Consider the following 16,044-nt stretch of genomic DNA (forward strand, 5'->3'; position numbering starts at 1 on the left):
TTGGACAGCAAAAATCAACACAACATTGTAAAGCTACTGTCTTCCAATTTAAAAAAATTACTTAAAAGATTTAAAAAAAGAAATTTTCATCAAAACTGGAATATTTACTTAGTTTCAAAGAACTGTGCCACAAAATATTTACTACAGAGGAAAACTGAGTAGCTCACAGTGAGAATTCTGGCAGACACCATCTTTATCAAGTGACCCAAGTAAACATCACCGGTCACGAGGCAAATCAAAACTGCACGCTGTCTGATAGGAAACGGTGGGAAAAACTTAAGTGTTACTCCTGTAACGTTCCTGCCAAAGATGCATACTGAATCGAATCATGAGGCAAAGTCAGATGATCCAAATGAAGAGGCAGTCTTCAGAATCGCTGGCCTGTCTTCAAAAGTGTCCAGGTCATGAGAGGTCCAGCATGAGGAGGTTTAAATCGACATGACACCAAACAGCACCTGTTTCTGAAGTGGATCTTTTTGTCAAACAGGACGTGATTGGGATGATGGGAGCATGTGAATGGCTTCTGAGGATGAGATGGCAGCAGAATACCATGGTCCTTCTCAATCTGGAAGGGTGTTATGGGGTGATATTCATAGGGAATACATACTAAAGGACTCAGGGGAGGTAGGGCCATCAGGTTGGCAACTTACTTGCAAAGGGTTCAGGGGAAAATATTATTTGCAACTTTGCTATACTGAAATTGCCCCAAAATTAAAAAAGGAAAACAGAACCTAAAAACGCACCTTTTCATAGGGTATCTGCAGCAGATCCAACACTACCGAATGGGCTCCCATATTTTTCAATAATCGTTGATGTTGATTGCGACACTTTTTGTTCTGGACGCAGAGTTTACTGAGCCTAATCAAAATCTTTCCAAACAAGAAGAAAATCATTAACCACAGAAAATACAATATTAAATATAATCAACAGACAAAACTTTTTTGCCATACAAATATAAACCCACATAAAACTAGTTGCTGACCTCCTTTACAATCCGATAGTTGTTGCTCTTATTGCTGTCAATCTGAGGTTTCTTTGTTCCATCTTGCACTGGACTTAAAATGTTTGAGTCCTAAAATAAACACAAAGGTGTATTTTATGTTCTGTATAGCTTTGTAATAGATTTGGTTCTTTTGCAATAAATAAGAAATACATTTTGAAACTATTTTGTGATGAATTTATTATTCAACTTAAATGTTTCTTTGGTATTTTTTTTTATCTCATAAAAAGCTTCTTAGCTTCAAGGAGTCATGCAAATGACCACTTCCCAGTAACAACCAAATTACAAGATCTGGGACTTCCCTGGTTGTCCAGTGGAATCTGCCTTCTAATGCAGATGTCGGTTCAATCCCTGGTTGAGGAAGTAAGATCTCATATGCCATGGGGCAACTAAATCCATGTGCCTCAACTAGCAAAGCCCCCACATGCCTCAGGGGAGACCCAATGCAGCCAAAATAGAAAAAAAAATTACAAGATCTATGGCATTACTAATAATGAATGAGTAAGTTAGAAAGGAAAAGGAATAACAGGTAACATTCTCAGTGCATTTCCTTATGCTAAATGTATCAGACCTTATATGGCCTATAGAAAAAGGAATGGTAAAATTTCAGGGCACAGCAGGCAAAATTTTATTATCAGGGATAAACTGCTGGAAATAAAAAGACTGAAGGAGCATATTATAATGAAGCATAATTTCAGAGATGCGAGGTAAAAACACCTGAACCCAAGAATTCTCTGACAGGTCACCACGACATTCTTAAGAGTCATGACTGGGGGCCGAACAACCACATATAGACCATGAAAATGAAAAAAAAAAGAAATAAAATGTAAATTAAAAATAATATTTTAAATTAACAGAGTATATTAATAGGACCTACAACACCAGAAACATTTTATTATAACAACCGTTATCTGCAGTAGCACAATAAAAGACGAATATTAAGGAGTGTACATATTTTAAATACCAATTATTGGAGTCATCATATGAAAATAAAACACCAGTTATAATACAATCTCCAAACATTTACTAATCCTTAATGCATGCCTGGTACTAGACAATGGTGAATGGATATAAAAGAAATGGAAGATACGGTTCTTCCCATAAGACATTACAGTCTACCTAAGAAAGCAGGGAGAAATATGAAAATAAAGATCTGAACTGAGAGAGTTTGCTTTCACAGAGACAGAGAGAAGGAGACCAGATATAATTTTAGACAGCTTTATGAAGGAGGGCAAGTTCAAGCCAAGGTCTTGAATGATGAAAACAATTCAGTTAAGTATGAGAGACATGCGGAAGGGCAGGGGACATCGGTGAGGTGAAGTCACCTTACCCAAAAGTGTTCTAGAAAGGAAAGCACAATGGTGTGTAGAAAATGACAAGAACTGACAAAGCATGCTGCAAAAGTAGGCAGTTAGGTGGAGTGGGGCCTGACCACCTCCCTGATTTACAACTAGTGCAAAACTGCATTTGGGATGAATATCAAGTTCAATGTGGTTTAAAAAACACCCTGTATTCCTGACTACACTGAAGGTGCTGGGCTCTCACAGTTAAATGGGACGCCAACCTAAGCTTGCTGCTGCTGCTGCTAAGTCGCTTCAGTCGTGTCTGACCCCGTGCAACCCCACAGACAGCAGCCCACCAGACCCCTCTGTCCCTTGGATTCTCCAGGCAAGAACACTGCAGTGGGTTGCCATTTCCTTCTCCAGGTAATCTAAACTTAGGAGAAAGTTGAAAAAAAAAAATGAAGTTAATTGATACAATTTTATTTGTCCCTATTTTTCCTACTGCACTCCATGACAAATCACAAAATAAATGCAAACCAAGAAAGAAAAATCACTGTGTTTTCCTTGTGAGTCAAAGATTTCTGATCCAAGGTTTCAAGCAAGCGAGTGACTTGGTCAGGTATGGAGTTATCACCACTGCTCAGTAAGCTCCATGTCTCTCTGACTTTTCTCCAAGCAAACATAGTCCAAGATGGAGGCTCCCGATCTGAACTCCATCTTAGCAAGTAACTCTTCTCTCATTTTACTGAGCATAAGAAAATTCCCCTACATGATGCTGTCTCTTCTACATTTGAAAACATCCGGTATCATCCACAAAACTGTCTGCATTCCCTGCTATGTCTCAGAGAAAAAGAACTTTTGAAACTCAGATTTTTAAATTCCATCTCCCCTGCCTTTTCTCTCTGAGTCATCACTGTTTCTCCAGGTGAACTGTTTCTATCCTCTACTGATTCTTTCTGAACTCTCTGAAATGACAACCCAAGTTGAGGCTAACTGAGCACTTCCCATGACACGGCGCATTCTGGGAAGTCATCTTGCATCTTGGATTACTACCCCCACTAAGTTTCTCAAAAGAATAATCTACTGTACTAAAATTGTCTTATGTGTCAATGACTCACAATTACTAAAATTGTCTTTAGCATCTGATTCTCTGGTTCACTACCACTGTCTTTAAATTCCACTTTGTTTTATTATGACAGGATATTCTCCAAGATTTTCTGACCACCTGTCTCTTTCACTGAATGGAACTGGAACCACAAAAAGTCAAGAATAAAAACACTGAGAGTATTAACACTGTTCCTATTACCTTCCAGGGTTGTGTCATCTATGCTAATAAATCCTAGGAAGGAAATGAAAGCAATCCAATTTCCACCCTAGGTAAACAAAAGAGGAAAAAGAACGGGAGATAGTATCTACAAGACAATAAACACTAAGTAAATCCAAAAAAGTTACAGAAGAAAATGTAAAAATATATACGTAAGTGAGGCCAATGTATTAATAGAAGAGGGAAAGGGCCCCAGTGCCTCATATGAATGGAAGCTATTTGGATGGAAGAGGTTGGAGGTCACAGCATGAGACAAACAGGGTTTCTACTTGATAGAAAAATAATTTATTGATGAAAAGTAGAAATTGCAAAGGTAGAAATATAATTTAATTTCCTTTTTCTGATCACAAAGGTGAAGGTTGAATTTAAAAAGGCCACATTCATTTTTTTCTGGAAGAGAAAAAATATTAAAGAAAACTAAGTTTGTATTGCAATCCAAGATTAAGATGTTACCAAGTCTAAAGACTGACAACGCTCCTCAGGTGGAAAGGAGGTCTTTCTGATATATTTCAACTTTTTAAAAAATCAGTCAAATATATAGGCAAAGCTTTGGCAGATATATTTAAGTCTATTTCTCAAGCAACGGCCTGCAGAAAAAGCAACTGTCTTGTTTTAAGAAAAGTAATCTCAGGGAAGATGTACTACATTACAAAAGTTATGCTCTTTAGTTCTGCCCAAGGGAGGATGTAGACAATGCTAAACTTCCTAAGTATAGGAATTATAAAGAAAAATTATTTTAATTTAAAATTGCCAGCAGTCAACAAAGGAGGCAATGCTGGAGAATTCAATGAACGGCCCCTTTTAATTTCAGAAAATAATTCAATGTAATTAAACCAAACAAAAATATTAACTCATAGAACATCTGGATTATCCCAAAGCAGTGATCAGGGGAATTTAAGAAATATGCAAACTATATAACTACAGTTAGGTTTTATTTTCTTATTTAATGCCAAGATGCTCCAAGTAAAGTTGACCTATCTTCCTCCAGAAAGGAAAGAAATTGATTATATTTTTTTATATCTTATACTACTTTGTCCCTAGGTTAGTGGCTAAATCTAAAAAGTCCTGACTCTATTCTAATGACAATATATTAATAAGGTGTAAAATGTAGAAGTGTAATTTATGCAGAATCCCAGAGTTGAGGAGGCTCAGGAAAAAAATGTGTAACACTGAGAATAGTGTCATGCTTATAGTAAATATCTAAATTATGCTTTTGACAACAGTGATGAAGAAAGGCACTGCAAAAATACTTGTACTTTACCGTAATTGTTTCCTATCATCTGGAAGAACTTGAATTTATTTCCTCTAATGGAATATGGGAACCACTTAGTCAAGTGATTTTATTGAGGTAGCTTGATTTTTAATTGCATAGTATATACTGTAACATACTTTGGCCACCTGACGTGAAGAGCCAACTCACTGGAAAAGACCCTGATGCTAGGAAAGATCAAGGGCAGGAAGAGAAGGGTATGACAGAGGATGAGATGGTTGGATAGCATTACCAACTCGATGGACTTGAGTTTGAGCAAACTCAGGGAGATAGTGAAGGGCAGGGAAGCCTGGTGTGTGGCAGTCCATGGGGTCACAAAGAATCAGACATGACTTAGTGACTGAACAACAACAATAACATAAAGCAGTATATTCAGAAACAGCATAGCAAGGATGGTTTAGAAGGGTCTAGAAATTTCTGGAAGAGTCTAGAAATTAGATGGTCAGCATGGATCTAGACAGGCTCAGAGTGAATACCTAAGCAAATACTGGCTCTGAACATCACGTTGCTCCCACACTTATTTTGCATCAGGCAAGGAAACTCTTTTTAGATAAATAGCAAAAATGATATAAGAAAATAATATTGTATGAATTATATGGTGAATTAAACATGGGCACAAGTTATTGAGGATCTGGCTCCTTAATTTAAACAAGGTCAATAACACTTTTAAAAAAGAACTTTCCAAATCCTACAATGTAGAAATGCCTGCATCTACCACAGCTGTGATGAAAATAGTTCAATGCATTTCTTTGCAGTGAAGTGAAATGATGTCCTTCTTCAGCAATGTCATCAAGTCAGCAAGACTGGAAAGCATTCCACTCACCATCTGGATCCCTAGCCTTCTCTTCTTGTATCTACTACTCAACCTAATCAGTGGCATCATTTACCAATCACCCTCCTCCCAACTTCAGATGTAAAATGCCACCCTTTCTCCTTCTCACCTCCCTCCAAAACACTAAAAAAAAAAAAAAAATCTAATAATCAGACTTTGATGCTTGACTGACCAACCAGATTATAATTTAATTGAAGCTCTTCATATTAAATATCACCTCCTTCAGACAACTGAATGATAGCTCTGCCGTGGGAGGATGAGGTATTCTTTTTCTCCCATCCATCTAAAAGTTACATCACATACCAGCCATTTAGGATGATACTCAAGGGTTTGCAGAAACTCTTACATCATCCTGAATCTAATTATCTGACCTTGCCAGTAAAGCTAATACAGACCCTCATGGGGTCATGATCGACAGTTTCGGCTTTCCTGGTTGACGCCTAAGGTTGCTCTAAGACTTGGTGAAGACATTAACACTGGCAGGTAACCTTCCTCCAGATTTCCCTCAACCCAGGCACAAATTCCTACCCTTCTAGAGGGTAAACCATACTCTTAGTATTACTCCAAACCTGTTTGATTTCCCTTTGTCCCAAGACAAATACAAATATTGACATTTTTTTTTTATTCATTTGATGTCATTTTAATTAGTATTTGATGATGTTTAATCAGATGTCCTAGAAAACACCACAAATCTCTTTGACTATCAATATCTCTGATAAAGTAACAAAAAAAGGTGTGCCACTGGAGTGCTTTCTCTTTGCTTAAAGTGATACTCAGAAAAACAGGGAAGGTACTGACGACAGGTATGTTCAGTGTAAACTAAGAGCTGTTTTCATAGGCGTGCAATAAGAACCCACTATAGCACAGTCATGTATAATACTTTTTATATAATACTTTCTATAATACTTTGGTGGTTTAGTCACTCAGTCGTGGCTCCTCTGTCCATGGAATTTTCCAGGCAAGAATACTGGAGTGGGTTGGCATTTCCTTCTCCAGGAGATCTTCCTGATCCAGGGATTGAACCCAGGTCTCCTGCCTTGCAGGCCGGTTCTTTACCAACTGAGCCACCAGGGAAGCTATAATACTTTTTAACATGATCCTCAGCAGTGTTATATAAAACGTAGAAAGGAAAGGCAACCCTTTAGTTAGCAGGGTGACCAAGAATAACAAAGCACTGTGCGGGAAGTGAAAACAGCAACGCAACAGAGCCCTTAGAGAATATGCCTAGCACCTGACATACGTGAGGGAAGCAACCCGACCCGAGCGCAGTCATCTCAGAGCAAACCCCGACGCGGCTGTGAGCAGAGGGCTGCGTGGACAGAAGCGGGGGGAGAAACCAGCACCTTCTCTCAACTCCCTCTTTAGCAAGCAGTCATTACAGAAATGTTGTTATCTGGCCCAGGGCCATAGGTGTGCTCTGATTTGAATGAATCAACTTCTGTAATTTCCTTCTAAGCCACTTGCTGAGGGAAAAAAACATAGGAAGTTGGACTCCTCGCTACCAATGAGGCAGGAGCTAGCTGGGCCTCAGGGTGAACGGCTGGTTTCTCCCCTGTGGACAGATACTCTAAATTAGCAGGAGCAAGAGACGAGGTGAGCCCTGTCCAGGTAAGAGATGGGGCCACATATTTCTCATTCTCGAAGTCAAGGAGACCTCCCTGACTACATATGCACAGAAAGGCTCCTTGGAGATCAAAAGAGAGGGGGCATCACATTTTAGTAAGTGATCTCAACCTACCCATAGGCCCCTTTACTAGAATCCATCTTGGCTAAGAGCCGTGTGCACTCATATGGGAGGACCCTGAGATATACCAAATATGGACTCGGAACCAGGCAAAGCAAGATGACTGGCCAAAGGAAACCCAGAATAAATGCTCCATAAAAGGGATTCAAACCTCCATGAGGGCACGACTCTCTCTCTGAGACCACCCATGTGTCTATCCACACGTATTCTTTCTCTTCCATTAGGAAGGGTGCTTATTAAAACACTTTACTTCTTTCACTGCTTTCCATCTCTATGTGGAAATTCATTTCTACATAGCTGACGGGCCAGGGCCTTGTCACTGGGCACTGGTCCCTTGAGGTCTAGTTGCGTGGATTCAGCGTTCTCACTGCCGAAGATTGACCTCAATCTCTAGCCAGCAACCGAAACCCTGCTTCAAGCTGCTGGAGGCCAAAGGCACCTGAGATCACCAAATTCAAATGAAATTGAGAACAAATGGCAAAGTGGAAAAAATGAATAAAATAGTAACTTTCTCTACAACATGAAGGGAAATAATAAAACAGCATTAAATTTTAAATGCAGGCCAGAAGACAAGAGGGAGAAAAACATTCTTATCCCGGAAATAATTCAAAGAAACCAATTCAGGAAATAAAAGCACTACATTTAAGAATTTGCATTACAGCCAAATAGAATGAGGATGTGTATAAGTAGCATTTGGCTCAAGACTAAAAATTAGTTTTCAGCTGCATGTTTTGTTAAAGGACTTATTAAAGTGACACTCATGTGCCGAAATCACCTTCAGTAACATCAGCTCAGACATAAAGGACAGAAATATGTAATCTGATATAACCAAGTAAAATAAATATACAAGGTCAAGGTCAAAAACAGAAAATGAAGAAAACAAATTCCATAAAAAGAAAATTCACGCAAGCCACTCTCCCAAATGAATGGATAAAAGTTCTCTATCCAATTACCAGAGTTCCGCGTAAGTCAGATCATCTAGGAAGATTCTGTCTGAAACTCATGGACACTTCCTGTACCCAGCCATGAAGGTTAGACATTCAATCAGTTTCTTTTGCCAAGAGTCAGCTGGTCAATCACAAGTTTTGCCAGAGAAACCAAGTTTATATAAAACTATTTCCCTGCTGTGCAGAATCAAAAGTCCTAACACTTGGGAAAGCATAGCTTTCTTTCAAGATATCCTTCGAGAGCGAACAGCCCCCTTGCCTGTTTGCCTCACCAAAGAAAAAAGATCAGAAGTGGTCAGCAAAGAATGTAAACTCGGCTTTGCTTTTAAAGAGTAACGGGATGTGGAGGTAAGACAGAAACCATCAAACAAGGAAGGGCTGTAGACAGAAAAGCAGAGGGAAAGCAAAGAAGGGAAGCAAAAGGGGAGGGAGAGAAGGAAGGAAGGAACTAAGTTCATTCTCTCAGAAAGATAAACCTGCAAACTAAAATTTAAATACCTCCGAGGAAAGCGAATGCTAAGGTAGATAACAAAAAACTAAAAAATGAGACTGTTCTTCCCAGGAAAATGAAACAATTAAGAAACCTTCTGAAAGGACCTTTAAGGATGTTTAAAATGGGCTTCCCAGGTGATGCTAGTGGTAAAGAACCTGCCTTCCAATGCAAGAGATCTAAGAGACTGGGGTTTGATCCCTGGGTCGGGAAGATCCCCTGGAGGAGAAAATGGCAACCCACTCCAGTATTCTTGCCTGGGGAATCCCATGACAGAGAACCCTGGAGGGCTACAGTCCATGAGGTCACAAAGAGTCAGAAACGACTGTAGCAACTTAGCATACACAAGCACATGTTTACAATAATCATAGATACTAAAATAATAAAATTAAGACATGCAAAAAAATAAAATAAAATTACTAGAAGGAGCTATATGAAAATAACTGCTACTGGGGAGCAGACTGGATTGCTGACAGAGTGAGGAAGCCGACTTTCCACTCTCTACACTTTCACACCTTTGGATCTTTGATGTACGTTAATGTATTGCTCATTAAAATAAAATAGTAAAGAATGGAAAAAAAAATAATCATAGAGATAAAATGAGGAATAACCCCTCTCACCCCAGGTGGACCCCCATGTGGCTGCCGCATGGTCAGCATCACAGCATCACTTGGCAGGGACCGGGGAGAGTCTTACTGGGGAAGGGTGGTGGGGCGGCGGGGAGAGGGGAGATGCAAACCAAGGGTCAGCTGAGAAGGGAAGGCATGTGTCCCCCAGTCTTCAATCACCCTAGAGAGGTGTGACTGTTCTGCTGGACGCCATCCCGGGGTCTACATTTCTGACTAACAACCTCCACCCCATCTCGGCACAACTTCTCACAGGGCAAGCCGGAGAATAAGGGGTCTCTGAAGGTACACAAAACATCCTGGGCACCAGGCAGTTTGGATTTAGGTGCCTGCTGTTTGCAGGAATTGATCAGGATCACCAGCTATGAGGCCCATACAAATGAGACTCCTCCTGCTGAGAGGCAAGAGCCAGGGGTCCTCCTGAGAAGTCAGATCAGTGCAGGGCCTCTCGGGAGAGACGCTCCTGCCCCATCTCCCCACCCCCACTCCAGGAAACAGCCAGCCAGCTTGCTGCCTAGGCAACCCAGAGTAAGCCCCCAGGGACACTTCCCAGTTAATCTGCCCCTTGCATCACACACCTATTAAAAGGACAAAAAAAATTATGAAGTGAAAACACGCAGATAGGAATCTTGAATGCAGAGATATGAAAAAAATCAATTAGAAACCCCCAAAGGAAAAAACAGTCCTTGATGGAAAAACTAGACAGTTTAAAATAAACATCAGACTTTAGATTGTGAAGACTAAGTTTTTTTTTTTTTTTTAATGTTAGTCACTCAGTTGTGTCCAACTCTTTGAGACCCCACAGACTACAGCCTGCTAGAATCCTCTATCCATGGAATTTTCCAGGTAAGAATACTGTTTCCGTCTCCAGGTGATTTTCTGGACCCAGAGATTGAACCTGGGTCTCCTGCACTGCAGGCAGATTCTTTACCATCTGAGCCAGGAGAGAAGGCCCCCCGCCGCCCTTTTATTTTTTTTTTAAAGGAGCAGGCAACCATTTGTAGAGATAAATACATATACATACACAGACACAGAAGCACAATCATTGTGAAGGAAAATTAACAACCAAAATATTTAACACAAGTGGGAACTTCTGTTAGAAGTCCTGTGATGCCTCCATGGCTTGCTTTTCAATTCTTTATAAAGAGACAGATGAGCATAAAGGGCAATCCTGATTTAACCCACTCAGATCTGATTTCCTGAGTTAATCCCTCCTTCTTATATTTAGAAGTCAACATGCATTTGAATGTGATGAACTAGTAATGCTACAGAGACTTTCAACTTGTTATACCCTAGCTTTTAAGTTTTCAGCAACAATGCCCTTTTTAATGCCCTTGAAGGTAAGTTAATAGGGAAACCCTGTAAGATGTAATAGGTAACAAAGCTCATAGGTACTAGGGATGCAGTGAGCTTACCAGAAGACCCAATCTACCCCATCCTCCATTGTGTTTACACGAGATCAACTACAATACTAGGATAATTTTGGTTACACTGAGATTTGGTAATGTTAGTAGGTGGATTATCACAGCTTCCCAGGTGGCTCAGTGGTAAAGAATGCACCTACCAATGCAAGAGATGTGGGTTCAATCCCTGGATCAGGAAGATCCCCTGGAGGAGGAAATAGCAACCCACTCCAGTATTCTTGCCTGGAGAATTCCATGGACAGAGGAGCCTGGCAGGCTGCAGTCCATGGGTCACAAAGAGTCAAGACATGACTGATGTGACTAAGAAAGGCATGGCAGTTCAGTTCAGTTATTGACCCAAATAAACAAAATTTATCACTGAGGGGGGAAAAAAATACTTTTATGCTATTGGAAATATTTCTTATTACCAAAATGAGACTCACTGTACTGTTATCTGGTTTTCTGATGTCTAAGCAGGCACAAAGTTAGACCACTATGAGCTGTTTTAAAACAATGGCAATCATCCCGTGTGTAGAGCCTTTGTGAAGATTTACGACACAACAAAGGATTATTATCTGTACCGGCTTGCAGAGTGCCTGCTGCCTGCTACTGGCTGTTTCCATTGATATTGTGATATATTTCATCCTGTTTACAATAAATTGTCACCATCTCTGGCAGTTGGTTCATTGCATAACATAGATTATTTGGCTGTGTACACCTTAGTAACTCTGTAGTTTCTCACTTTTTCTTCCTATATTAATCCAGGCAGGAAATGTACCATTCTCCTGGCTTCTCTTCTTACGTCCATTTCCACTTCTGCCTCCTGAGCTCATGCTCACCTAACCTCACATCTGAATTTGAACAGGAGGCTCCTAACTGGTCCCCACCTTTAGGCTCTTTTTGTTGAGCCATCCTTCCCCCAAATCTTCAAGGGTTCCCAATCTCCAGCCACTTCAAATACAAATTACTTACTCCTGTTGAGTTCTGCTTCTCTCGTGATTATTCCTGAGTTACTAGCTAAGGAAATCCTCCCAACCTTTTATTTATTTTTTTTGTTCTTTTTTGAAGTATTCACTAACTTTATTCATAATATAGAAGTGGATGAAGGCATTAGTTTGTACACATGAAACATACAATAGTACATGTCAGGTATGTCTCAGTAAAGCTGGAAAAGAAAAAAAAAATTTTTTATTAGTTGGAGGCTAATTACTTTACAATATGGTAGTGGTTTTTGCCATACATTGACATGAATCAGCCATGGATTTACATGTGTTCCCCATCCTGAACCCCCCTCCCACCTCCCTCTCCACCAGATTCCTCTGGGTCTTCCCAGTGCACCAGCCCCGAGCACTTGTCTCATGCATCCCACCTGGGCTGGTGATCTGTTTCACTCTTGATAGTATACTTGTTTCAATGCTATTCTCTCAGAACATCCCACCCTCGCCTTCTCCCACAGAGTCTAAAAGTCTGTTCTGTACATCTGTGTCTCTTTTTCTGTTTTGCATATAGGGTTATCGTTACCATCTTTTTAAATTCCATACATATGTGTTAGTATACTGTATTGGTCTTTATCTTTCTGGCTTACTTCACTCTGTATGATGGGCTCCAGTTTCATCCATCTCATTAGAACTGATTCAAATGAATTCTTTTTAACGGCTGAGTAATATTCCATGGTGTATATGTACCACAGCTTTCTTATCCATTCATCTGCTGATGGGCATCTAGGTTGCTTCCATGTCCTGGCTATTATAAATAGTGCTGCGATGAACATTGGGGTGCACGTGTCTCTTTCAGATCTGGTTTCCTCAGTGTGTATGCCCAGCAGCGGGATTGCTGGGTCATATGGCAGTTCTATTTCCAGTTTTTTAAGAACTCTCCACACTGTTCTCCATAGCGGCTGTACTAGTTTGCATTCCCACCAACAGTGTAAGAGGGTTCCCTTTTCTCCACAGCCTCTCCAGCATTTATTGCTTGTAGACTTTTGGATAGCAGCCATCCTGACTGGCGTGTAATGGTACCTCATTGTGGTTTTGATTTGCATTTCTCTGATAATGAGTGATGTTGAGCAGCTTTTCATGTGTTTGTTAGCCATCTGTATGTCTTCTTTGGAGAAATGTCTGTTTAGTTCTTTGGCCCATTTTTTGATTGGGTCATTTATTTTTCTGGAATTGAGCTGCAGGAGTTACTTGTATATTTTTGAGATTAATCCTTTGTCTGTTGCTTTGTTTGCTATTATTTTCTTCCAATCTGAGGGCTGTCTTTTCACCTTGCTTATAGTTTCCTTTGTTGTGCAAAAGCTTTTACATTTAATTAGGTCCCAACCTTTTAAAACAGTGAAGCCGGGCTTCCCTGGTGCCTCACTGGTAAAGACTTCACCTGCCAATGCAGCAGAGGCGGTTTGATCCCTGGTCGGGGGAGGAGCCCACTTGCCACACAGCAACTAAGCCCGAGGGCACCACAGCTATTGAGCCGGTGCTTTAGAGCTGGGGAGCTGCAACCACTGAGCCCTCAAGCCACAACTACTGAAGCCCGTCTGCCCTAGAGCCCATGCTCAGCAACAGGAGAGGCCATGCAATGAGAAGCCACTGCACCACCACTGGAGAGAGGCCCCTGCTTGCCCTAACTATACAAAAGCCTGTGCAGCAATGAAGACCCAGATCAGCCATAAATAAATAAGTAAAACAGTGAAGCCTTCTCCACACAGTCACGCCCACACTGATCTCCCTTTTCTGTGATACAACAGTTCAATATTTAATCATACATTTGTCTTACTGTTTTCTGGGTGTTGTTCTGTGTGTGTCATCTTTGAGAACGAGCATCGTATCTCAAATATTAGATTTGATTCTATTTAGCAAATGTTAAGAAAGGAAAAGAAGAAATTCAGGTGTGTACAAAGGCATGGAAGCATGATGGTGAAGGTATGAAGTTGAACCTTTAGCAGAATGTTCAAAAGAAGAGTGGTGCTCTGGAGAAACATGAAAGCAATCAAGTAGAGCAGGTTCAGATATGGTCTGATCATGCATGTGTGTTTGGTCACTTAAGTCGCGTCCAGCTCTCTGTGACCCTACAGCCCACCGGGTTCCTCTGTCCATGGGATTCTCCAGGCAAGAATACTGGAGTAGATTGCCATGCCCTCCTCCAGGGGATCTTCCCAACTCAGGGATCGAACCTGAGTCTCCTGTGTCTCCTGCACTCAGGCGGGTTCTTTACCGCTGAGCCACAGGGGAAGCCCCAGACATGGTCCACACTGACTCAAATCTAGCATCAGCAAAAAGATCTTACAAGGATAAATACATGGGTTCAAAATACAGAAGAATTTTCTACTTCTGAGAACTGTCTGAAGTAGAAATAAAGAGAAATCCCTCTGATTACACAACATCCAGAAGTGATGGATAAAAACAACATTTAAACTCTCTCTCTCTTGTTTGTTTTTGGCTGCACTGTCTTCACTGCTGCGAGCAATGCCGCAAGTGGAGGCTACTCTTCCTTGCAGCGCGTGGGCCTCTCACTATGCTGGCTTCTCCTGTTGCAGAGGGCAGGCTCTAGAGCACCGTGCTTCAGTAGCTGCAGCGTGTGGGCTCAGGAGCTGTGGCACACAGGCTTAGTTGCCCCACAGCATGTGAAAGCTTCCCAGGCCAAGGGTCGAACCCATGTCCCCTGTACTGGCTGGCGAATTCCTAACCACTGGACCGCCAGGGAAGTCCCAAACCATCTCCTGTTACGAGAAAGAAACAAATGGAGGCCAGAAACCATAAAAATACATGACATTTCCAAGTAATAATCAAGCACTGACCCATTTGTTGGCCTTTAGGGCATCAGCCAGAGTTGATAACCAACAATTGAGTTTTAACTTGTCACACAGACACACAACGCAGAGTTGGGCATGAATGAGTGACTTTCACTTTCACCTTGTGTGTTGTTAGACTCTATGGGTTTTGATACATGTGTAATGCTATGTATAGTATCATATAGAAGAGTTTCATCACCCTAAAATTCCTCTCTGCTCTACCTGTTTGTTCCTCTCTTTTTAATCTCTACACCCCAGAACCTCTGAGGAACCCATGATCATTTTACTGTCTCATGTATAGTTTTTCCTTCTCCAGAATACAGCTGGAGTCATACAATATGTAGCTTTTTCAGACTTCACTGTTGTTCAGTTGTTCACTCGTGTTTGACTTTTGGCACCCCCACAAACTGCAGCACGCCAGGCTTCCCTGTCCATCACCATCTCCTGGAACTTGCTCAAACTCATGTCCATTGAGTCGGTGATGCCATCCAACCATCTCATCCTCTGTTGACCCCTTTTCCTCCTGCCTTCAGTCTTTCCCGGCATCAGGGTCTTTTCCAGTGAATCAGCTCTTGCATCAGGTGGCCAAAGTGTTGGAGCTTCAGCTTTAGCATCAGTCCTTCCAATGAATATTCAGGGTTGACTTCTTTTAGGATTGACTGATTTTATCTCCCTGCTGTCCAAAGGACTCTCAAGAGTCTCCTCCAGCAGCACAATTCTAAAGCATCAGTTCTTTGGCACTCAGCCTTTTTCAGACTGGCTTCTTTCATTTAGCAATATACTTTTGAGGTTCTTTCGTGTCCTTTTGTAACCTGTAAGCACTTTCTATCGCTGAATACTACTCCGTTGTCTGGATACACTAAAGTTTATTTATCCCAATTTATCTATTAAAAGACCTCTGATTGCTTCCAATTTGGGGCCATTTTGTGTAAAGCTGCTGTAAATATTTGGGTGTAGGTTTTGAGTTGGTATCTTGGGGGCTGAAAGCTGGAATGTTCTGCTCCTTACAGTATGCATGATTACCTCAACCTGTGGCCAGAGGGCGCTGTGTGCCTGAGACGTCTGAAGGCAGGAGTCGAATTTAGCGCCCCAGTCTTGATTATTTGCTTAGAGTTAACTTGTCTTTCTGAGTTGCAGTTACTGGCATTCGTCTTCAAGGAAACTTACCATGTTGCCCAGAAGCTTAGAACTCTCTGATCAGGTTTGAGGTTACTCTTCTTACTTGGTAGATGGAGAGTGAGAAAGAGGATGACCTGGTTGGATGGCATCACTGATTCAATGGACATGAGTTTGAGCAAGCTCTGGGAGATAGTGGACAGGGAAACCTGGCGTGTTGTG

At 41.1% G+C, this 16,044-nt stretch overlaps 1 protein-coding gene across 3 annotated transcripts in view; it reads right to left on the reverse strand.

Moving 5' to 3' along the window:
- Window positions 1-16,044, reverse strand: part of ITPR2 (inositol 1,4,5-trisphosphate receptor type 2) — a 563,379-nt gene that overhangs the window by 309,159 nt on the left and 238,176 nt on the right. For all 3 annotated transcript variants that reach the window (XM_043881798.1, XM_043881799.1, XM_043881800.1), the window contains 2 exons: window positions 983-1,072; window positions 744-869 (listed from right to left, as the gene is read on the reverse strand). In XM_043881798.1, the coding sequence (XP_043737733.1) occupies window positions 744-869; window positions 983-1,072 (216 nt within the window). The remainder of the gene's footprint in view (window positions 1-743; window positions 870-982; window positions 1,073-16,044) is intronic.

Source organism: Cervus elaphus, chromosome 22 (assembly GCF_910594005.1).
Source record: "Cervus elaphus chromosome 22, mCerEla1.1, whole genome shotgun sequence".
NCBI classification, from domain to species: domain Eukaryota; kingdom Metazoa; phylum Chordata; class Mammalia; order Artiodactyla; family Cervidae; genus Cervus; species Cervus elaphus.